Below are 24232 nucleotides of genomic sequence, written 5' to 3'. Positions count from 1 at the left end.
CTGTTTTCTGAGCCTGTCTTTAAAACTGCAGCATTTCGTACGATGGATGCACGGTACGTGTATTGAATGCCCTACTCAGCGCGTCAAGGTGGATGAAGTTATCACTTTCAGCTTTTACAGTGATGTCTCACAGAGCCCTCTGATAATTGAACAGGCTGATCTCATCACTCAGAATGTCCACAAACTCCTGGCTTCTCTCAGCAACTGTTTGAACCAATGGAAGAAGTATGACCTGCTGTGGAAATCAGACAAAGGCGCAGTCCTGCACCGTTTAGCTGCAGAAAAGCCTGCCTGTGTTATCTTTGATGAGCACTTGCAGTTCTATATGAAGGTAGTTCAGGAAGTGACTCAACAGCCCTTGATTAAAGATGAACAATTTATCAGGCTTCAGCTGGCTCCTTTAGCCTCAGCAGTGCAGGAGAATGCTAAAAGCTGGGTGATGTCACTTGGGAAGTTGCTTAATGAGTTAGCAAGAGAGGAGCTCTTCAGCCTTCATGATGAGATTCAGGTAGGTGTTTCCAGTTTGTTTTTTTTTTTTTTTTTTTTTGTGATCTTTATTACATGCACTGAAAATGAATCTGGCATGTTATTTGCTTGTGTTTTGTTTTTGGCTCATTATTTTAATTCTGCCAATTGCATTGTCATTGTTGATTCTGGAAATGATCTTTACTTTTTACAGAGATTATCAGAGAATGTGAATAGACCTCCTGAAACCCTGGATGACCTCAGAATCATCCTGAGCACATTGGGGGTGGTCAGAGGCATTTCCCTTGAGATGGAACTAAGATACTTGGACATTGGGGAGAGATACAGAACTCTTGCAATGTACAATATTCCAGTAAGTGCATGTCTCATCAAACCCAGCTAAGGGCACAAATGCCTCATGTGTGAATGAAGAAATGTTTTCCTTTTAAGACATGTTACAGAATTACAGTGTTGTTGAGGTTTGAAGGGATGTCTGGAGACTCTGTAGTCCAGACTCCCTTCTCAAATCAATATGTCCACTTTAAAATGGACACATGGCATGCCTTTAAATCTGATTAACGTCGCTTTAGTATTGGCTTTGTCTTTTGAATATTTATAAGGTGAGCACATATTCCTCACTTTCTTGTGAAAGTGTGTGTCTACCCCTGTCCTGTGTGAGAGAGGTGCTACTTGTTTTGTTTTAGGTACCTGAAGAAGAGCAAGTGAAGTCTGCCAATCTTAGGGAAGCGTGGGAGACTGTCCTTATGGAAGCAGCAGAAGTCAGTCGCAACCTAGATTGTAAAGGAGGTGTAAAAGAAGCATTCACAAAGGTAATATATGTAATTAGTATTGAAAACAATTTGAAATGGAAACTGTTTAATGGAACTATTTAAACGCTGCTCTTTTTAGGTGACGCAGCAACAAATTGAGGACTACAGCAAAGAGACAGAAGAATTTTTCCAGAAACTCTTGGCTGAGGGGCCTGGTGTTGTTGGGGATGATCTTGATAAAGGTAAACGGATTAATGTGTGTGAAGTGATGTTTTGAAAATATTAGTCTTCGGATAATTCAAATTTTATGTAAAACCAGAAAATTGTGCTTTCCTTATTAACATACAAACTCATCAGCTGGGAATGTGAACATTTTTAGTACTGGAACATCTAGAGACTGTGAAAATTCTGTCTTATTTATTTCCCGTGAACCCTGTGATGATTTATCTGGAAAAATTCCTCTCCTTTCCCAGGACTAGAACTCATGGCTATGTTTGAAAAAGAACTAGAGAGACTAGAAAAAAGGCAGCAGGAGCTGGGCAGTGCTGAGAAACTTTTGGGCTTGCCAGGAACGGCGTACCCGAACTTAATAAAAGCACAGCAAGATGCAAAAGCTCTGAAGCAGATCTATGACATTTATGCACAGCAAAAAGTGAGTGTCACACTGAGTCTGCAGGTACACACACATGTTCATGCACAGACACACAGCAAAAGTGTGGACAGAAGAGGCTGCATTGCTTCCTGGTTACTGTCAACTCTGAAGCCTTTGCATGAAATAAGTTCTGCCCTCAGAAATTATTTTAATAATATTAGTGCAGCATTATTATTGTCTCCATGGTGGACCAAACAGATCCTTTCATCAGATGGGAACAGACTTCTCCCAGCCTCTAATAATTGTTGGATAACATTTTACTGCACATGGTTCCTGATCAGTTCAGTGAAACTACTTTTGATTATAGGATGTATACAGGTGACAGTGGGTATATCAGGCTTTAAGTATTTTTAAGAAGTTTTATTTTTCCAAAATTTAAATGCCCTGTAAAGTATGGTCCTCTTCTCCATATTAATTTTTTACTATTTCTTATACAACTGATTGTGTTTGGCTATGAATCTGTCTTGGACATGAACTTGTCTCTCCCATTAACTTGTTTGTTTTACATTTTATGTTTGTAAAATGTTAATACAATTACAATTTGTGGGTCAGAACTAAAAGGCATATAATATTTTCCCCTTCTCTGTGTCCTTGTTTCCAGGCAGCTAAAGAGGAATGGTCTCGGACACTCTGGATAAACCTCAATGTCAAGGTTCTTCTGGATGGAACCGAAGGATTTCTGAAAGTCCTTCGGAAGCTGCCCAGACAACTGCGTGGCATGCCAATAGCTGTCCAACTGGAAAAAAAACTGAAGGCATTTCAAAACTCCATTCCTTTGTTGCTTGATTTGAAAAATGAAGCTTTAAGAGAAAGGTTTGTTTTGACTTATTTATATCACTATATATAGAAGTATTTGATACATTTGTTAAAAATTTCAGTTTCCGTTACTGGGATCGTGCCGTATCCTGGAGCTTGGAACTTTATTTCTGCCTAATGAACTTGTGTAATAGCATGAAAGGTGCTGCAATGACTGGGCTGCTTTATGTATTTGAACTAGGAGTTGTTGTTTAAACAGCAGAATGCTAAACATGAGTTTATTATTATATGTTACAGTTGTTTTTGTTTTTTATTGTATCATGGTGTCAAACTGATATGTCATTTTAAAACAGGCATTGGGAAGACCTTATGGACAAAACAGGAACAAGGTTTGAAATGAAAACAGAAACATTCACTTTGGAAAATATGTTTGCCATGGAACTGCACAAACACACTGATGTTATCAGTGATATAGTTGGAACTGCTGTTAAAGAACTTAGCATTGAGAAGGTAATGTATTGAATTACAGAATCACAGTAAACCTGAAAAGACAAGGATGACTACAATCTGTTTTATTTAAGATTTTTCAATTGGCATGACTGCAAGTTTGGTCATCTTTAGGGAGCTGCCATGAGCTGCATGAGCTAAGATCTATAGCTCTGTTAATGAGCTCCTACTGGCACAGGATCCTTGAAGAAATGGGTTTGGCAGCAGAATATTGGATTTCTATGATTACAGTCAAAAAGTTTGTCTTATGAAAATGGATCGGAAGAAGGATCCATTCTCTTGCTATCATTCTTTGAAATAGACCCTTCTTTATAAACCAGAGTTAGAAAATCTGTGCAAAATTTTTGCTGGATTAGCTGTTTAATTTTTTTTTTGCTAAGATTATCGTTCTCCAGTTTTTGAAGACTGAAATATTCATCTTTTTATTCACGTGCAGGGAATGAAGGAAGTAATAGAAACGTGGGAAAATATGAAATTCCCTGTAGAAGTGTACACCAAAGGCACTGAGACACGAGGCTTTATTCTGGGATCTGTAGAGGAAATTTTAGAGACTCTCGATGACAACAATGTTAATCTTCAGAGTATTTTGGGCAGTCGATTTGTGGGTCCTTTTCTTCCAGCTGCTCAAAAGTGGGAAAAAATTCTGTCATTGATTTCTGAAGTAAGCGAGGTAGGAGGAAAGTGCTGGACTAAATAATTAATGTTTATTATTTATAATGCAAATTTTCCATTGTACTTCTGCTTCCTCTGAGGGTAACATTTTATTCTTAGATCTGGATATCAGTTCAGAGAAAATGGATGTACCTGGAGAGCATTTTTGTTAGTGGAGATATCAGATCACAGCTTCCAGAGGAGGTGAAAATATTTGATCGTGTAGACCAAATGTTTAAACAGGCAAGTAACTGACTTGTGATCAGCATAATTATTTAGTGCATTTTGCTTCCAGCTCCATAGTTACTTATAGTCTTTTGTGACATGTGTAATGCTGAGAATGGTGTGCTATAACTCACTGAATATGAGACTGGGCAGCCCAGGAATTTTGTGTTTTACTTCACATCTGTCATAACCAGAAGACTTCTGATTTAGCTAAGATGGGCAGAGGTGAGATCCTTGGCTGGCAGCATGGGGTAGGCAGAATCTCCTTTTCCTTTCATTGCTTACAACTTTTTACTTTTACCTTGATAAAAGCTTAGATGTGTTGCTATTGATTGAGGACCTATAAACACGCTAAAAAGGCTTTCCTGCCTTATGCCACTGTTCCCATATGGAACACACATTCCTGGTATGAATATGGCTTACTTTTCTCTGTCCCATGTGCAAAATTGAGAGAGTACTGTTATTTTGAAATATGATGTTTGATCATTCCCTGAAGTACCATTGTGTACAAGAGCAAAGTCAGGTATGGGCTTAAGCTGGCCTCACTGGGATACAGGCTTGTCTGGCTTACACTTGCTTTTGCAGTTGTGTCTCCATAAACACACCACCTTCGTGTTTTCATGCAGCACTGCAGCACGACAAAATAATTTCAAAACCATATAAAAACTTTTCAGTTACTTCTATAAGGACCTGTACTGCTTATGCTGTTTGCATGCTTTGTCATTAATTCAATATAATTTAATATAACCTATTGCTGTTCAACATTTTCTAAACTTCTTTTTCTCCCTGTATAGATAATGGAAGAAACTGTAAAAGACCCAATAATAAAAAATTGCTGTGGAGTCCCAAATCGTCTGTCAGACCTTCATCATATAAATGATGTGCTGGAGAAATGCCAGAAAAGCTTGAATGATTATTTGGATTCCAAGAGAAATGCTTTCCCAAGATTTTTCTTTATATCTGATGACGAGTTGCTCAGTATCCTTGGCAGTAGCAGTGCACTCTGTGTCCAGGAGCACATGATAAAGGTACAGGTCTGGTTTTCTACAGTCCTTGTGCTTTTAGGTGCTTTAAAACCTTTAACAGATTGTACTGTACATGCTTATAAGGATGCATGAATATTTTTTTGCATACAAAGAGAATCCTGGCAGCATCTTGCAGAAGCTTCTGAATAACCAGATCAAATCTGAAGCACAGTCTTTGCTGCCTCTCACTCTGGTTGGTAGTTATGGTAAGGGGAGCATTCAAGATACACCACAATGATCTATCATTAAAGAACTTTCCTTATAGATTGTAGTTCCTCCTAGCTCTTATTTTCTAGGAAAAAGAAATCATTGTAATTTGGGCCTGGTTATTTGCTTGATATTTTGCAGTTCTGCTGCTGGGCTATATTTGTATTTGATTGCTTAGGAGTCGAATCCATTTCTCTTCAGGAGAGCTGGGGCTGCAAACACATCTTGGAAGCTTTATTTCTGAAATGCCAGTGAATTTCTTTGTTGGTGCATTTCAGATGTTTGATAATATAGCCTCGCTGAGGTTCCAGGATGGTGACAATGAGGAGAAGATTGCCACAGCCATGATCTCAGCTGAGGGGGAGGTGATGGAGTTCAGACAGAATGTGCCTGCTGTGGGCAGAGTGGAGAACTGGATGACAGTAGTGCTGGAGGAAATGAGACGGACCAACAGACGCCTCACCAAGGAAGCCATTTTTCGATACTGTGAAGACAGAAGCAGGTGAAACAATCAGCATCAACTGTAACACAAATAACCTGATATGTTAGTGATACAGAAAAGTTAAGGCACAATTTTACAATTCCTACACAATTTAGTCTGATTTCTCTGTGTGGAGGCATAAGAATACATTCACATGCACTATTTTAACCAACCATGAAGATGCTTAATCAATCTCTTGTATCTATTTTCCTAAATGTTATGTGTTCAGTAAGTTTTTCTCACAATGAATAGCACTTGGCAATTTTATACCTGGAACAAGCAGCTTTTCTATCAGAATATTTCCCTAGGCTTTTGAAATCCCACAGCACACTTTGACAGAATTCTGTGTATCTCTGAAAAGTTTGGCTGGTGTTGTAGCTGTTGCAGTAACAGGAGGAACTTCTTTTTTGTTGTTGTGTTTTTTTTTTTTTTCTTTCATGATCAGTTACTTAAGATAAACAGAACTCAGACTCCCTCACTGTGTGTGTTTTCCATAGAGTTGATTGGATGTTGCTCTTCCAAGGCATGATGGTGCTTGCTGCTAATCAAGTGTGGTGGACTTGGGAGGTAGAGGATGTCTTTCGGAAAGTGAAAAAGGGAGAAAAGCAGGCAATGAAATTTTATGCTAAAAAAATGCACAAACAAATCGATGACCTGGTTACCCGCATTACAATGCCCTTGAGCAAAAACGACAGGAAAAAATACAACACTGTTCTCATCATCGACGTGCACGCCAGAGACATCATCGATATATTCGTCAGAGACAGGTAAACACCACCTCCAACTCCTGGGTGAGCACCAAATCTACAAATTGTCCTGCCATCCTTGTGGCTGACGTGAGCTCTGTCGTGCAGCATCCTGCAGGCTCAGGAGTTCGAGTGGGAGAGCCAGCTGCGGTTTTACTGGGAGCGCGAGCCGGACGAGCTGATGGTGCGGCAGTGCACCGGCGCCTTCTCCTACGGCTACGAGTACATGGGGCTCAATGGGCGGCTCGTCATCACCCCGCTCACCGACCGCATCTACCTCACCCTCACACAGGTGCACCTTCCAGGACATTTTGCTCACAAACCCTTGTTGTATTTAGTCACATCCTTGTTTTATTGCCTCTTCTGCTGTCTGCCAGTGTGAGCGCTAAGGCGTTTGAAATCAGTGATATCGTTCTCACCTCATTGCCACAAAGATTATGTAGAAGGCATTCACAGAGTTTTCTGTACCCAAGTGTTCATTTGCGGTTTTGTTATCAACCTAAGGTAAATCTAATCTAAGCTTTGCTTTGCTTTTTGGTTTGTCTTCAAAGGCTCTATCAATGTTTTTGGGAGGAGCACCAGCAGGGCCAGCAGGTACAGGGAAGACAGAAACAACCAAGGATCTGGCCAAAGCACTGGGTTTGCTGTGCATAGTGACAAACTGTGGAGAAGGCATGGACTTCAAAGTAAGACTGAACTCCTACATAAGTATCCCCCTTAGAGATACCATGCTGTTTGATAATTAAATTTAGTAAAAAAATGCTGATTTTGAATAAATTCCTGAAAGAATTTTAGGCACTTTAAAGCAGGGGAACAATGACTATTTGGTATGTGTTTAAGTTTGATAGGCAATCTGTACTTGGCAATTAATTGTTGCAAGACCTTATGACTGATAAACATTGAGAATTTTAGCATGTTCCAAAGGTTTATGACATGGAATGTTTTATGTAGCCACCGCTGAGAAGATTTTCTTGTTGTTCCTTTTAGGCAATGGGTAAAATTTTCTCAGGCCTCACCCAGTGTGGTGCATGGGGATGCTTTGATGAATTCAATCGCATCGACGCTTCTGTGCTTTCAGTCATTTCTTCCCAGATTCAGACGATCCGAAATGCTTTAATGAATGGGTGGAAAAGATTTCAGGTAAACAGTAAAAAGGAAGAGTAATTGTGAAGGCTGATCTTGATTTTCTGGTCAAGATCCAGGATTAGACCCCATCATTAGATCAAAGGGCTGCTGGTTCTGTAATTCATTTGAACATTTCAAACTCCCGGGTATGTACTTTCGGTTTGAAAGATGTTAAATCCTTGCTGATTGCCTAATCCATTGCTAGGCTCTTCCTTTGTGAAGAGAGATAAAAGTGATCTTTAGGATCAAAAGTGATCTAATAGGATAACAGCAAGTAAATGGGGTAATAGTCTAGTAGTAATGAGGAACAGCAGTAATTTAATTTGACGTGGATTGTGAGGCTGTATTTACTGAGGCTTTTTTAATGATGCTTATTGTGATTCAAAAACCTCAGACAGAAAATCTGATGCTTGTGAAGTATCTTAAAGAAGATACATTCATCCCACTGTTTGTATCAGGACGACTGTCTAAAGCTAAATGTTTTAGCACTTTGTCCTAGGTGGGTGCCCCAGTATTACTGTTTTTCTCTTTGAGCAAATAGAAATTTTTTTGGCTTTTTTTTTAGTTCCTAATTTACAATTTCCTAATGTTTTCTTCTGCCTTTAGTTTGAAGGACAGGAGATTTCCCTCGATAGCCGTATTGGCATTTTTATTACAATGAATCCTGGTTACGCTGGCCGGACTGAGCTCCCTGAGTCTGTAAAAGCTCTGTTCAGGCCTGTGGTTGTTATTGTACCAGATCTTCAGCAGATCTGTGAAATAATGCTGTTTTCTGAAGGGTTCCTTACAGCAAAGGTAAGAAAATTCTATTGTTACCCATACCCATGTACCCACTCATGTTTGCATGGCCAGTAGCAACGTTCACATTCGTGATCGTTTACATTAAATCTCAAACAGGTCCTTGCCAAAAAGATGACAGTGCTGTACAAGTTGGCAAGGGAACAGCTTTCTAAACAACATCACTATGATTTTGGACTGCGGGCCCTTAAGTCAGTGTTGGTAATGGCTGGAGAATTGAAGAGAGGATCAGCAGACCTCAGTGAGGTAGATTTGCTGCTTAGTTTCCCTTGGCATATCATCCATTGCATTAGAAAGAGGATGTGTTTCCCCATATAATGTAGGTTGTGGTTTGGGAATAGGAACATTGGTGTTATTTGTCTTATTATTTCACTTTGTTCTTATTGAGTTTAATTGTGCTCTCTGCCATCAGAACTCCAGTCGAAGTAGGGAAATCTATAGAAAATGAAATATTTTCCTACTCGTTAAGTCCAGGATGCAAATAGCCAGATGAATATCTCTAGATGAGTAGCAAAAACTGGTTTTTGAATAGTGAGTGCTCTAGCCTGGGGAAGCTGTGGTGTGGGCCACTGCAGCCATTTGGCATTTGATTACCATGGTAGAAAAAGGCAGTCTATTATTCATAGTTATTGATATGCTTAATCCATATAAAATAACCTTTGTTGCTTCCATTAGGAATTGATGACAAAAAACCTAAAAGCTGTACTGAAATAATCGAGCTATAGTTTTTAATGATTTAAAGTTTTGAAGTACCTCATTTTAGCTGATTAGTAAACTATTTGGCAAAGATTGATTTTGCTATGTTTTGTCTAGGAAGTTGTACTAATGAGAGCCCTGCGAGATATGAATCTTCCTAAATTTGTGTTTGAAGATGTGCCTCTCTTCCTTGGCCTAATCTCTGACCTGTTTCCTGGCCTGGATTGCCCTCGAGTCCGCTACCCTGACTTTAATGATGCTGTGGAACAAGTGCTGGAAGAATGGGGTTATGTTGTTCTACCAGTCCAGGTATAAAAAATGTTAATTGCTTGAGGTTCTGTTGTAAACGTGAGGCTGCAGGTGCATTGTTGCACCCTCAAGTGGCTCCAGGAAGACTTAGCTGATATAGACCAGCTGCTAACCTTGTCCAAAGAGTCATGGCAGTAGTCTACTGAATGCATGTTTATTTTTCAGGTGGATAAAGTAGTTCAGATGTATGAGACAATGTTGACTCGTCACACTACGATGGTGGTTGGACCTACTGGAGGTGGCAAGACAGTTGTTATTAAAACCTTGTGTCAGGCCCAAAACAAGTGAGTGTAGAATATAAACCAGGCTGTGAAATGACACAGGTTGTATTACTCAGTCCAGTTATGCCAGGGTCAACAGCTGCCCAAAGTATTTGCTTGGGTTAACATGTGCGACATTTTACTATTGCTTTTCTTGCTGTATCTTTAGGCTGGGTTTATTGACAAAGCTTTACACACTGAACCCTAAAGCTATGAGTGTGATTGAGCTGTATGGGATCCTTGACCCTGTCACACGAGATTGGACAGATGGAGTCCTGTCAAATATTTTTCGGGATATCAACAGACCCACCGACAAGAAAGAGCGAAGGTAGGCAGCTAGAAATCATTGTGGTGGTTTTGAGATCCTGGGATTTACATCAATTAAAAAAAAATATATGGCACCTTTTAAAAAAACAAGTGCTAAATAAATAGAAAGTGTCTAGGGGTCTTTCTGTCTCCTGTGAGTTTCTAGTCTCAGTGAAACTATGCAATTACAAAAAATGAATGCTAGACTTGAAAATAGCTGGACTGATAATGACACCATTGATGACACTTTTGAATGCAAAAATATGCTAGCAAAATCAGAGATCAGTCAGTGCCCCATGGCTCTTGTACACAGGTACATTCTCTTTGATGGAGATGTGGATGCTCTCTGGGTTGAAAACATGAATTCTGTCATGGATGACAACAAGCTATTGACCCTGGCAAATGGGGAGCGAATTAGGCTTCAGGCACACTGCGCTTTGTTGTTTGAGGTAAGAAATGACTGTGCCATTTAATACACATGAAGGGTTAGATACAGATGGGGCTTCAAAGCCTGAAAAGCAGTTACTGTGTATCACTATCTTGTGTGATTATTTTATAGGTTGGGGACTTACAGTATGCATCTCCTGCTACAGTATCCCGCTGTGGAATGGTCTTTGTAGATCCTAAAAATCTGAGATATGAGCCCTTCTGGCAGAAGTGGGTCAAAGGAAGAGAAAATGAGGTGGGAATTATTGCACTCGTTCAGAGAGTATTTGTATTTAACACTGTCCTGTAGATAGTCTTTGGTAGAATTGATTCCTTCAAGAACAATCATATCTGGTCAGCCAGGTAATTGATGGGAAGCTCTGCTGTCAAAATTTTTCTTTCCTGCTGAATTATTGTCTTTTTTTGTGATCCTTAGAAAGAGAGAGTGGAATTGGAGCGTCTCTTTCAAAAGTATGTGCCCTACCTTATTGATATGATTGTGGAGGGAATTGTGGATGGCAAACAGGAACGGAAGCTGAAGACCATTGTTCCTCAAACAGATTTAAATATGGTAAGAAACAGAGAATAAAGATTGAACATGTTTAACTTGAAAGAAAACAGAATGATGGAGAAAGTAAAACCTTCCCAAAGAAAGCACAGGAAGAGAATCTGTGCTGAAATGTCAGTTTGCTACTGATGAGCACCAAATTAATCAGCACCTAACAATGCTCTTCTACTGAACTTAATACACATAGCAGTAGATCCCCCTGTAAGAGCAGGAGACCAGCAATCAGCTGAAAACATATTAAGTTCTCACGTATCTAAATGACAATTTTAGTTTAAAGATTTGTCCCTTTTCCAACAGATCGTGCAGTTGACTGTGATGCTGGAAGTCCTGCTGGTAGAGCCTGAAAATCCTGATATTCTGGAGTGTTTTTTCTTGGAAGCTTTGTATTGCTCCTTAGGTGCTTCTCTTCTTGATGCTGGGAGAATTAAATTTGATGAAAACATTAAACGTATTTCCTGCATGACTATTGTTCAGGGTGAGAATGTCCTGGCTAAACCAGGGGAGCTGCCAGGTAGGATCTTGTCATAATTTGAATCTGAATCCCATTCCTTGTATAGAAAAGTGATAGTTTTCATGAAGGTGCTAGAGGAATTTTCCTTGAGCCTTAGTGGGTTAAATGGGTTGTAAATAGAAAAAAGTGTTGTCCAGCTCGGTCTATAATCTTACCCTTCATTTTCATCTAAATCAGATTATTTTCTTAGGAAATATTTCAGTGTCCTAAAAAACTTGCAGTTGCTTAATGGTTTGCAGGTCAGCTGCCAACTTTGTATGACTTCCATTTTGATGCATCTCAAAAAAAATGGGTACCTTGGATGCAACTTGTTCCTGAATATATTCACGATCCTGAAGTGAAATTTCTTGACATTCTAGGTGAGTATAAAATAAAATACAGTGATTATGTGCTTTTAATTCATGAAGTGCCACCACTGAGTGCATGGCACTTAACATGAGACATCCTTTTTCTATACTGAAGGTCATCTACTCAGGTTCAATTTCCTGTGATAGCACAAATCAGTTTCTTTACAGCATTGTGTAATAAAAAAGTGAGGAAAGGATTAAAGCACATTTCAGTTAATAAGGCCTATCTAGGAACTAATAAGGCCTTTTAAAAGTTGAACTAGGAGAAGATTCACAGTTTGGTCTACCAGAAATTCGAGGAAAACATCAGCTTGTGGTTCAGATATGCACTAGATAAAAATTACATTTTTAGGGCTGTTACTGGTTGTTATTTCAAACATTGCCTAATGGTGCTTTTCATAGTTAAAGACAAATTTAGGCACATTAATTTACAGTGATACTCCAGCAAGCACTGGTTAACTTCACTGACACGAGAGATAAGTTTATGATCTCTGAAGTTGCTCCAAATGCAGGCAATTCACACAGAAAAAAAAAATCAACTCTCTAGAGTTCTAGGAAAATGCTTATGATCCAAATAAATCCTGATTATGTCCTTGAAATAGGGGTTAAATGGAGCTTAACCAAACCATGACCCTCCTATATGAAAGATAACTTATTTTTTAGTATACATATATAGAAGAGAAGATCCCAGTGACAAAGACTGAAAAGAGATGGTTAAGCAATTAAAATCTTCTCTCAGCATTGTTAGTGAATTGATTATTCAGATTATGTCTCTGTGCAACTGCATGTTAATACCTTGAGAGTGTGTTCCAGCACTATTCTAGAAAAATAAATCCCCAGCTGTAGTGCTTTTTCATTTAGGCAGGGATTGTGTTCCTGCTCTTTTTCAGTGCCCACAGTGGATACCACACGCACTGCTTGGTTACTGGAGCAGATGGTAAAAGTGAAACGCCCAGTTGTTCTTGTAGGTGAATCAGGTACATCTAAGACAGCAACTACACAGAACTTCCTAAAGAATCTGGACAAAGACTGTAATGTATGTAGGAGGTATTTTTCCCTGTTTGTAAAGCTCCATTTTCATTCTTTGCCCTTATGTTAAATTTGCATTGTGAAGCCTGAGTCTGTGGGTTGCAATATTGACTTGGGTAACGTAACTGCAAACTCCAGACCCAAAGTGTGTGACTGATTTGAAAATGTTTCAAGATCAAAGATGTTTTGTCCTCTTTTGCCTTGTATAGACTCAATTACAGAAAGTGAAATTATATTATCAAAGTGCTAAGGATGGGCTTACTTTTTTCATCTGTAGTTCAAGTGAATAATGGACCTGAGCAGCATTTCCTGTATGTCTGACAGGAAAATATTTTGGAATGCTGAAGTAAAAAAAACCAAAAAACAACAAAACAGGTTAGAATCCATTCTTATGATCTCCTCCTGTTTGCAGCTGGTGCTGGTAATTAACTTCTCTTCTCGTACAACATCCATGGACATTCAGAGAAACCTGGAGACAAATGTAGAAAAACGAACTAAAGACACTTTTGGCCCTCCCATGGGAAAACGTCTCCTTGTGTTCATGGATGATATGAATATGCCAAGGGTAAGCTGTTAGTAGTTTTGAAAGGTAGTATAGAAACATTTGGGGTGGCACTGATATGGTCCCTGCATGCACAAATCCAGTGTGCATTAAGTTTATCTCAGAGAAGAGGCACTTTTCCCATAGGAGACATTGGTATGAGTGTTCACAATCAGTGCTAGAGTTTTTCAAAATGTCCCTTAGTCCCTGGAATGTTCTCTGAGTATGGAACCCAATATTCCCACATTTAAAGAAGTAATTGGTGAGCTGATGTACTGTGCTTTGATATATCCTGACTCTTGTGTATCCTGCAGGTTGATGAGTATGGCACACAGCAACCCATTGCCCTGCTGAAGCTGCTGCTAGAGAAAGGTTTCATGTACGATCGTGGTAAAGAGATGAACATTAAATTTCTTCGAGACCTGGGTTTTGTTGCTGCCATGGGCAAAGCTGGAGGAGGTCGGAATGAGGTTGACCCTCGATTCATCTCACTCTTCAGTGTTTTTAACATTCCTTTTCCTTCTGAGCAATCACTGAATTTGATCTACTTCTCCATCCTGAAAGGCCACACTGCGGTAATTTCACTGTTTTTAAAGGATTGCTCAACAGGTGTATTATTTTTAAATAGATATAACCTCACACAAAACTTTCTTTTCCTCTTCTTTATCTCAACGGGTTTTACGTTGTTTAGATAAGTTCTTGTGTAATATGTAAACATTCAAGCCAGCAGATAATTTATAAACCTGGGGCTTTTCATGGGTTGAAATGTGTGAATCATTTGATTACAGTTCCTTTAAGCAAATACACAAAGATCAGAAAATTCTTTCCTGAATGGGTGTGAAAAATGCAATAGACTGCATTACTGGCAAGGTACCTGCAACATTAGATAAGAAAAGAGAAGTTTAATTTTTCTGCTCTGGAAATCTTGTAGGAATTCCAGTCCCTGAGTTTGATGTTATCTTGAGCACACAGAAAGTTCCAGAGTGAAGATGGAGCCTGCCCTAAACATTTATCTGCAGAATGTTCATACTACAGAGAGTTTTTGAACCAAACAGGTTTTAAAGCTGGAAAGCAGATTATGTCTAATAGCACTGAGTTCTGTCTGGGAAATCTCATTAAAACACCTTTTTTCTCTCATGTTTGTAGACCTTTAATGAGTCCATATCAGCCATCTCGGACAAGATAACTCTGTGTACTTTGGAACTTTATAAAATGATTGTTAATGACCTGCCCCCTACTCCTTCCAAATTCCACTACATTTTTAACCTGCGGGATCTTTCCAGGGTCTATAATGGACTTGTTCTTACAGATTCAGAAAGGTAAGCATAGAAAAATTGTCATTAGTGGTCCCACACCTTTTTTTTTTTTTTTTTTTTGGTGAATCTGAGTGAAATTGAGGTAATTTGGTACAGGAAATCAGTCACATTTGGTCACTTTTCATTAAACCACAATGAGAAATAGAACATCCTAAATTGTGATCTTACTCTCAATGTCAGACACTGATGCATTAGTCTCTCTTAAATAAAATACCAGGGGTAAAAATGCAAGCAAATCAGTTATTATAAAAAGAACCAAATCACAAAGAGTAAAAAGGTCAGTCCAGAATTTGGTCCTTGTTATTAACCATATGACCTTAGGAATCATGCCAGCTCATTTGGTGCAGTCTGATATTTTGATGTTATTTCAGGTTTCACACAGTGACCCAGATGGTGAGAGTTTGGAGAAATGAGTGCCTGAGGGTTTTCCATGACAGGCTGATTAATGAAGCAGACAAAGAATTGGTGAGTAATTTCTTTCAGTTTATTAGTAGTCACTGACTATTATTATTACAATTAATTTGCAACAGCAACATTACCAAGTGTTGGGCTCAGGTCTTGCTGTCTGACTGCAGATTTGTCTAAGCAATATGTTGCTCATTAATTTAAAACACGGCCCATGGAAGATTTTTTTCCGAAAACAAATGGATGATGGCAGCCTAAGAAAGCAGATCTGCTGAAGGAATGGAAAGCATCACTTGGTTTGCCTGTCCAGGAAAATTGATTGGCAGAAGTACAGGTGACAAAGTGTGAGAGAAGTATAGGAGAAAACTCAGGAAATCACTTCAAGTGATTTTCCTTCAGGAAGGATTATACCAGAATGTGACGGTACAATCAAGTAGTAAACAGGATCAAAGCCAAGTTCTTACACAGTGGATTCAGTTCTGACTGCTACACAGATTGGAAAATGCTTCAAATTCTATCTTAAAACACAAAAGAGAATAATGTAAATTTTAAACCCTGAGATTTAGGAGAGAAATTGAGGTAAAGTCTACTCAAGAAACAACTTGCTTTGCTTTGGAAGTTGCTTAGATGAAAAGAGGTAGGCCAAGAAGGCTTCAGATTTTTCTAGTTGAATCTTTCTCCTCTAACATCCAAAGGTACATCTCCAGTTCATTTTTCACAATGCAGAATATTAATGCAGAATTTGAAACTTTGTGAGAGATTTTTCTGGTGAGACATCTATGAATGCTGAAAAGAGAAGTTTATTAATATACTGTTTGCACAAATATATGAGAATGTGCTATCTTCAACAGGCTCCTCCTTTTGTGTTTTGATGTTCTACAGTCAATTGGTTTGAACCATTCTTGAACTGCCAATTAGATCATTTTAGCTCATACACAGAACACAGAAGGGGGCTGTTATCTTTGGATCTTCTAGTGACATAAGTATGACCTTGAAATAAACTAGTATTTGAGCAAGACTCTGCATTATCACCTTTCTAAGTATTACTGGATTCACAATCAAATGCTTTGTTGTGTTGCCTGACTCATTTCATATCCTTGAAAGGTACAAGGCCATATAAAGACCTTGGTTGAAGAGCATTTCATGGATGACTTGGAGCATGTCATGAGGGATCCAGTTCTTTTTGGAGATTTCAGAACAGCACTGAATTATGCAGAACCTCGTGTCTATGAAGATATCCAAGACTATGATATAGCAAAAGCTCTCTTTAAGGTAGAGTGCATCAGCTGGGAACTGTGCCTGAGGAATGGGCAGGAGCCTGCCTCAAACTGCAGGAAATCTGTTCTCTTCTGCGTGCACACAGAACTTTATGTGCTTTGATGCCCATTTGGGGCTTGCAGAGATGGAAACAAAATCAGCAAGAAAGTCAGCAGTGTTTCTAGTAGTTCATTTTCCCTGAGGAACGGGAAAGGAATAATGCTGCTGAACGGGCTATTTTCTTAATGTTATGAATTGTTTCATTGGTCTCCTAGTAACATTGTGTTCACCTTTCTCTGAAGGAGATTTTGGATGACTACAACGAGTATAATGTTAAAATGAACCTGGTTCTTTTTGATGATGCTCTGGAGCATTTAATCCGTATCCATCGCATCATCCGGATGGACCGTGGGCACGCCCTGCTCATTGGAGTGGGAGGCTCAGGAAAGCAGTCCCTGACTAGACTGGCTGCTTATACAGCTGGATGTGAGGTTAGTGACCCTGTGGCTTGGCTGTGAGAAAAGACAAGGAAAGTAAAACTGTGATCTGGATTAAACTGGGGATGGGGCTGAGTCAGTCAGTCAAGAGGAAGGTGGCAGCTCCTCCCCGTGGAGAGAAGCTCAGGGGGAGGAGATTGCCAGGAGGTCCAAGATGATGACAGTGTGTGATCTGGGCAGGAAGCTGTCAGTGCCCGAATCTGGGTTTTGACACTGGGGAGGAAAAACAAGGATGGGTTCAGTGATGAGCAGACTAATTGTCCCTAACTACTGCTGTTGACACTTACATGTGTTACACAGCACTCCAGGGCTGCTTGAGGAGCCTTGTTGTGATTGATACTGTATTATTTCAGAGAGGAAATGTTCCTCTCAGAGGCACTTTACTTAAAAAGGAAGGAGAGAACAAAAAAGGAGGATGAACACAAAGCAATTTTGAAAATGCAAGCCTGCAGGGTTGTACAAATGCACCATTTTATTGATACTTAAACATTTACTGATTACTGGGGCCAAACCAACCCCCTTGATTCCGTCTAATTGAAATTCAGTTACCATCGTGTCTTGGATCCATCTGTGTCTTCTCAGTGTATATTTTCATCCTTAGGTATTTGAGATCATCTTGTGTCGAGGATACGGAGAAAATAATTTCCGAGATGATTTGAAAAATTTGTACCAGAAACTGGGTATTGACGACAAGTCAATGGTCTTCCTGTTTACAGATGGCCATGTGGCAGAAGAGAGTTTCCTGGAACTCATCAACAACATGTTGACTTCAGGTGCCACTGGCAGCCTCTCTGCTTGTGACTCACAGTCTCAGCTGTACCCCTGATACAGCTATTACTGGTTCACCCTGTGTCCTCTGCTGCTTTAGTTACACCTTTTAGTACTACCTGAAATGGTATTGGCCTTAATAATGGCTTTCTGGAATCTTCTTACAGTCATTTATATGTCTGGAGAGGTTGTAGGGTTCATTCATGCTGGTGATGATGCTGGAGGAGTCTCAGATTTCTTCCAAGACTGAGGGAAACTTCAGCTGCATTTGGCCACAAACCCACTTGTCCAGTTGGCTTTTGAATAGCATTCACCTGAACTGCAGCAACTGTCCATATGTATATTTATGTATATATGCCCTGAAATGTAATTTGGTATCTTCTAGTGAAGAAGCAGCTGGAAATGAGCAGCAGCTGGCATGTGTGACCCCCTCTCTACAGAAGTTCCTACAGTCTGATATGAGAACAGTTTAGCTAATTTTATCCCTTTCCTTATTCTAGTTTCCCTGTCCCTGGTCTATCATTAGGTTACTTATGCAGTATTTGCCACGAGATTGAGAGAACAAAAATGTGAACTGATGGTTCACAGACACTAGTGAAAATTTTCTTTGCAGAGTCCTGTGACATTTTGTATATGTTACTGAAGCCCAAACAAAAATTCATTAATTATTTCCCTAAATCCCAAGTATGACCTATTTTCCATGAGGGCTATGGGAAGGAGAAGCATAGAGAGATGAATTGGTTCATTCAAAACTACTCAGGATCATTTTTTCAGAACTAGGTTTAAAATTGGTTTCTCATCTGCCCTATCCCCAGCCATATGGTTTCCTCTTACTGGTTGTTCTCACTAGCATTCTTCTGTCCTTATGTCACAGGAATGGTGCCAGCCCTTTTTGCAGATGATGAAAAAGATGCCATACTAAGTCAGATTGGAGAAGAAGCTGCTAAAGCTGACGTGGGCCCAGCTAAAGAGAGTATCTGGCAGTATTTTGTAAGCAAATGTGCAAGCAACCTTCACATTGTCCTGGGAATGTCCCCAGCTGGGGAGGACCTGAGAACATGGTGCAGGAATTTCCCAGGTATCAATTGTACACACTACTTAGTCCCTTCTCTGTGAAATACTGATTTACAGGCAAGAGAAAAATCTTCAGTGGACACTTAGAGATGTCTGGCAGCTAAAACTAAGCAGAGCAGGTTTCATGATTAAGGATTTGCATTGCTTGGGGTTTTTTTCCAGTTAATTACCACATATCAGTGAACAACATTGATTAGCATTTATCAGATCAGTTCATTTTCCAGCTGAACAGCTAGAAATCAATTGGTCATCCTCACTGAACTGGAAATACACAGCCTTTGTCTGCAGCCTCTCTTCTGTAGGTTACAGCAGAAAATGTGGTCTTAAATCGTCATGAAACTGGGAGATGGTGGGAAAAGAAACAGTTTTGTATCCATAGCCAAAAAAGGGCATGGTGGGAGGGACACCCACAGAGGGATAAAACACCTGAGCCTGGCAGGTGCTGCAGGTGGCTGAAAGGAGTCCTGGGAACAGAAGAGACTGAAAGATGGGTACAGGTGGGAGTGATGAACCAGGCCCTAAAATACCTTACTGCAGCTCTTGGCTGCATCTTGTAGAGCCTCAGGAATGGTACAGTGGGGTTAGCAGCACACAGGGGCAAAGCTCATTGTTTACTGTCAAAATGGAAGTTTTGAACTTTGCAGTAAGTTCTGTTACTAAGAAGGAGTCAAAAATAATTTTCAAATTCTTGATGTCAATAAAGTTTGAGGACTGGCTGTCTGATTAGGGGTTAGTTTTACAAAGGAATTTTTCAGATAACACTGTCCTTTTATTTTAAGGTCTTGTCAACAACACTGGTATTGACTGGTTCTTGCCCTGGCCTGCCCAGGCCTTGTGTGCAGTTGCACAATCCTTTCTGGGTATGTAACATATCAGTATTTCAACCCATTAACCCATGGCATAGCCTGAGAAATACATTCTTTACTTTGCAAGTGTTGTACATTTCACAATTTCATTTCCCATTCTGCTTGTTACCTTGAATCTAAATGGGTAATGCAAAAACCCAGTCAAAAAAATGTCATCGAATGGTAGTTTCTTAACCAAATATATTTTTAAAATTGCTAAAATTCAAGTTCCTAACTCTGCAGACAGTTGGGGCTATCTACCAGGAGGTTCCCTTCTGGTTCTGCCCTGCTCTTGCTTTTTGCCCCAGAAAACAGACTTGTGCTTGGCTTAGATATACATAAGAAAGATAGTAATTGGTGTACCCTGAAAAAAAAACACAAATCTTTGAACTTTTTTATTTCTTCTGCCCAATTTTAGGAAAAAACCCACACATCCCACCAGAAAGCTCCCAGTCAGTGATTGACCACATGGTCATGGTGCATGAATCTGTAGGGCATTTCAGCAAGAAATTTCTGGAGAAACTGAGACGTATAAATCACATCACACCAAAAAATTACCTTGATTTTCTCAATACCTATGCAAAATTGCTGCAGGAGAAAAATGAGTTCATTTTAGGTAAGGCTATGTAAATGTTTCCTCCTTTTTAATAAGTGATTTAAATATTTTAAACCCAAAAGAAGTTCTGGTGAGAATCCCACATATTACCCAGAATATGCAAAAAACTCTGTTAGCAGTATTGTCTCAAATGCTGTTCTGGCACACAGCTGTGGGGCTGTGTTTTTACATTGACCCAAAATCCTGGCTACACGTGAATGTTCAGACTCTGTCAAACAATGGGCTCTCCTCGAATCCTTTTGTGAATGAACACGACCCAGAATCTCCAAACCAGACACTCCTCTGCTTGGGGAAGAGTCATGATGAAATCTAATACCATCATGGCCTCACTCAGGGTTTAACTTTCTTCCTCAAGCAGAAATTCTTATTCATACTTCAGTGGCACTGAAATATGTGAAAAAGTTAAAACACAAACAGTGTAATGTGGCAAATAAGTTGTGGCACAGGGCCACTGTGGCAGCTCAAGTGACATTAACATCATTTTGGCTGGGAGGCTCAGGAAAGGAAAATCTCTCAGTGCACCTCTAAGGATATTTTCTCTTTGTTAGTTTGTCTGTTGCTGTGTTCTTGAATGTGAATGAAAATGAATCACTGACATTTCTCCATTTTTTTTTCCTACCTAGCACAGTGTAAACGATTGGATGGGGGCTTAGTAAAACTGAAAGAAGCTGCTGTACAGCTGGCTGAGCTGAACATAAAACTTGCTGAGCAAAAGATTGTGCTAACAGAAAAAACAGCTGCTTGTGAGGCTTTGTTACGAGACATTAAAATAAATACAGAAATAGGTGGGTAGTTTACAGCTGCTGAAGTGTCCCACAGATTAAACAGGACTCACATAATCTGTGTTAGGCTGGGTTGGGAGACCCTTGAAGAGCTCCAGCTGCTTCTCAAGGTATCCCTCTTGTTCTTGTGTGCTGCTCCCATGCCATGCCAGAAGAGCAAGTCCCCTGCCTTGCCCAGTTTGCCATCTTTGCTCCACATTTGGCCCACAGAACTTTACACAATGTTTGCCTGCCCTTGTCTTCCCTTTCCAAGGTGTAGGGCATAACGTGGGAAAGGCAGTGGCAAGAAAGGCAACTTCTGCTTCAGAAATTCAGTATTAGAGGAAAATCAGAGGGAAAGACAAAGGAAGAGAGATTGTGCATGCCCTGTGTGGAACACTAACTGTTCTAACCTGGGGATGTAACTGTAACCAAAGGCAAGATGGCAACACACGTTTTGATTTGATGGTAATTTCTGATTTTCAGCAAAGAGTAAATCTCTGTTAGTGTATTAATGTATGTTCTGTATAGAAACTGGAATGATCCATTTATGGTCCTGCCTTTACAATTACTAGCTGAGGAGAAGAAAAAAATGGGTGAAGAAAAAGCTGTAGAGATACAGGAACAGAATAAAATTATTGCTGTGGAGAAGGCAGAGGCTGAGGCAGCACTGGATCAAATCAAACCTATGATGGAAGCTGCCAAACGAGAGGTCGAGAAGCTTGACAAGGCTGAAGTTACTGAACTCAGGTGACTCATTTGTATGTGAAGTAGCATAAACTCTTGGAAATACACTGAGAGATTCTTGTTTTCTGGGACTGAGCCTTTACCTTATCTTTCTCGCCTGCCTCTGAAGGTCAGGACATCAGTTGTCCAGGTACAGAGGTCACAGCAAAATACCCTGATTCCTAGCCCATGACTTTGCCTTAAAGCAGTTCTTCCAGGCCTTTCTTTGCTGTTTGCCCCATCATTCTCTGGCCTGTGTTTGGTGCACCAGAACCTGCTCTGGTTTTTGCCTGAACAATGGCTATCCAAACCTGTTCACTCCTCCTCTTTTCTTCCTGTGTAAGTGTGAATGCATAACGGTTATTTTTCAGGGATACTTTCATAGCAAGAAAATGTATTGATTGATATAAAGACACACACAGTCTTTGGCTCTCCCTGAAATGGTTGCCCCCAAAATAGCAATGGCTCTCCTTTCCCTGCCACACTTGTTTACTTTCCTTTCTCTCATAGATATCTGGATTTTTCTCCAGCTGCTTCACTGCCCTAGGAATGAATATCGAAGCTCAGTGTTTTAAGTTTTCCACTGTTGAATTCCTTTAGTATCTCGTGGATCAAATTTTCTGAATACAAGTATTGGTTCTGAGCTTTTCAGTAGCTAATAATTTATTGTCTGACTTGGGTTATCTTCTTCACTGATGGCTTGTTTTACACAAGCTCCTGTATTGCAATACCTCTTTTAGTACCCATGTCTGACATCACGTGCTTTGTCTCCTTTCTTCTCTTCCACCGTTTCTTTCACCTGTTTTCCAGATCCTTTGCAACACCCCCAAAGCAGGTGCAGGTTGTTCTGGACTGTATTCTTATAATGAGAGGTTACAAAGAACAAAACTGGAAGAATGCCAAAGCAATGATGGCTGACACAAACTTCCTGCGACTTCTGTTGACGACAGATTTTAGGGAAATTCCATGGAGCCATGTGAAAGCTATGAGAGGTGAATTCCTGTTCTGGGTACTAGCAGTGAATATAGGACATTGTTAATAGGAACAACCAACAGAGTCTCTTTAATATTCTGACAAATGTTTCTGTTTGTCTGTCATGACATTGGCTGATGCTGCTGGTAGGAAAAGCTATTTCTTTGGGGGGTTTTGCACAGTTATTGAACTCACTTGCAATATTTTTGTGTTTGCTAATGTAGCTCTCTTAAAGAATCTTAATACTACCTGGGCTGAAATGGAAGTTATTAGCAGAGCAGGACTGGGAATGTTAAAGTTTGCTGAAGCAGTGGTGACCTACTGTGATGTAGTTAAAACAGTCAAGCCAAAGGAAGAAAAGGTAAAATATGTTGGAATCAAATTCAGAGGTCAAAACGTGATCCTGATGGAAAAGATAATACTTGACCATTTCATAGACTGCCCACTTTTCCTATTGAAGTGCTTAAAAAGTGGTGTTCTTTAAAAAGGAGAGCTACTGCAGTGGCAGTGAGGCAGGTTATCAGTCATAAGCTTCTGTATTTGTTGTGTCAGGATGCTGGACTGTGGGTTGTCATCCATGCCAGTGCTTGAGGGATGAGAGAGAAACTTGTTCAGTTGGAATTTTGTAATCTAACATGCTTAAAAAAACACAGTTTAGAGCTGTTTACTGAAAACAAACTTTAAAACCCATGGCATTTGAACAGAGCAGAGGTCAGTAGTACACTAAATCCATGTTTCTTAAGCACAGACCTTTTGATTAGCTTTTTCTAGGATGACTGGAAATTCAGCTGTATTACCAAAGGAAATCTAATGTCCAATAGATGACACTGGGAAATTTTTGTCAAGAAAAGGTTACTATGTACAACTGACTACAGAGAAAGTATATTCACTAGATGATATGTCTGTCTATTTTTTGAGCCTTAATATTGTTGTTATTAAGCAGAAAAACCTCCCCTTTTGTCAAGGCATGAGAGTCCTGCTGACCTCCAGTGCTTTAATATTCCATGTGGGTAGAAAACTGGAAGATTTCTCTGCTTTGGAGCTGCAGTGTCAGACCATGATGTGTATTTGGGATGGGGAGAGGAGGGTGACAGTGTCAGTTATTTTGGCTTACACTGTTTATTACCAGAACACTTTGAAAAATATGATATGACCAAAAGAAATGTGAGAGCTTAATACTTCACTCCAAAATCCTTCTGTCCTCTGACACTCTTATGTTTCCTTCAAAATGTACTTTAGGTGGCCAGGCTAGAACGGAACTACGGATTAAGTAAGCGGGAACTGGAAAGGATACAGGCAGAGCTGGCTGCCATTCAGGATGAGCTTAAATCTTTGGGGGAAAAATATGAGCTGGCAATAAAAGAAAACCAAAAGTTACAAGAAGAAGCAGAAATAATGCAGAGAAGATTAGAGGCTGCTGACAAGCTCATCGCTGGCTTGAAATCTGAGAATGAGAGGTAAGTCTAGATTCAAAGAGGATCATTTTTGACACCAGAGGTTCATGTGTCAGGGGTAAAATCTATCAGGTGGAGACATTTTTGAAAATGTTGCTTTCTATAGTGTTTGTTTCTGAGAAGACCTATTATCTGTTCTA

General features: G+C 39.8%; 1 protein-coding gene across 1 annotated transcript in view; it reads left to right on the top strand.

Annotated features, from left to right (window-relative positions):
* DNAH10 (dynein axonemal heavy chain 10) overlaps positions 1–24232 on the top strand; it is a 48872-nt gene that overhangs the window by 12027 nt on the left and 12613 nt on the right. The window contains exons 18-58 of the mRNA XM_062504036.1: positions 32–508; positions 680–838; positions 1170–1295; positions 1375–1477; positions 1709–1887; positions 2489–2700; positions 2997–3153; positions 3587–3820; positions 3922–4044; positions 4821–5054; positions 5537–5760; positions 6237–6506; positions 6594–6777; positions 7037–7171; positions 7473–7625; positions 8217–8405; positions 8508–8654; positions 9222–9413; positions 9579–9697; positions 9843–10001; positions 10293–10428; positions 10539–10661; positions 10842–10976; positions 11271–11484; positions 11724–11843; positions 12722–12867; positions 13273–13425; positions 13716–13976; positions 14548–14720; positions 15089–15182; positions 16227–16394; positions 16682–16870; positions 17478–17649; positions 18519–18722; positions 19498–19578; positions 19982–20179; positions 20803–20964; positions 21516–21690; positions 22477–22658; positions 22863–22999; positions 23878–24095. Of these exons, the coding sequence (XP_062360020.1) occupies positions 32–508; positions 680–838; positions 1170–1295; positions 1375–1477; positions 1709–1887; positions 2489–2700; positions 2997–3153; positions 3587–3820; positions 3922–4044; positions 4821–5054; positions 5537–5760; positions 6237–6506; positions 6594–6777; positions 7037–7171; positions 7473–7625; positions 8217–8405; positions 8508–8654; positions 9222–9413; positions 9579–9697; positions 9843–10001; positions 10293–10428; positions 10539–10661; positions 10842–10976; positions 11271–11484; positions 11724–11843; positions 12722–12867; positions 13273–13425; positions 13716–13976; positions 14548–14720; positions 15089–15182; positions 16227–16394; positions 16682–16870; positions 17478–17649; positions 18519–18722; positions 19498–19578; positions 19982–20179; positions 20803–20964; positions 21516–21690; positions 22477–22658; positions 22863–22999; positions 23878–24095 (7217 nt within the window). The remainder of the gene's footprint in view (positions 1–31; positions 509–679; positions 839–1169; positions 1296–1374; positions 1478–1708; positions 1888–2488; positions 2701–2996; positions 3154–3586; positions 3821–3921; positions 4045–4820; positions 5055–5536; positions 5761–6236; positions 6507–6593; positions 6778–7036; positions 7172–7472; positions 7626–8216; positions 8406–8507; positions 8655–9221; positions 9414–9578; positions 9698–9842; positions 10002–10292; positions 10429–10538; positions 10662–10841; positions 10977–11270; positions 11485–11723; positions 11844–12721; positions 12868–13272; positions 13426–13715; positions 13977–14547; positions 14721–15088; positions 15183–16226; positions 16395–16681; positions 16871–17477; positions 17650–18518; positions 18723–19497; positions 19579–19981; positions 20180–20802; positions 20965–21515; positions 21691–22476; positions 22659–22862; positions 23000–23877; positions 24096–24232) is intronic.

The sequence above is a fragment of the Cinclus cinclus genome, chromosome 17 (assembly GCF_963662255.1).
Source record: "Cinclus cinclus chromosome 17, bCinCin1.1, whole genome shotgun sequence".
NCBI lineage: Eukaryota > Metazoa > Chordata > Aves > Passeriformes > Cinclidae > Cinclus > Cinclus cinclus.
The sequence above is the reverse complement of the archived record's forward strand: the minus strand, read 5'-3'. Positions and strand labels throughout refer to the sequence as shown.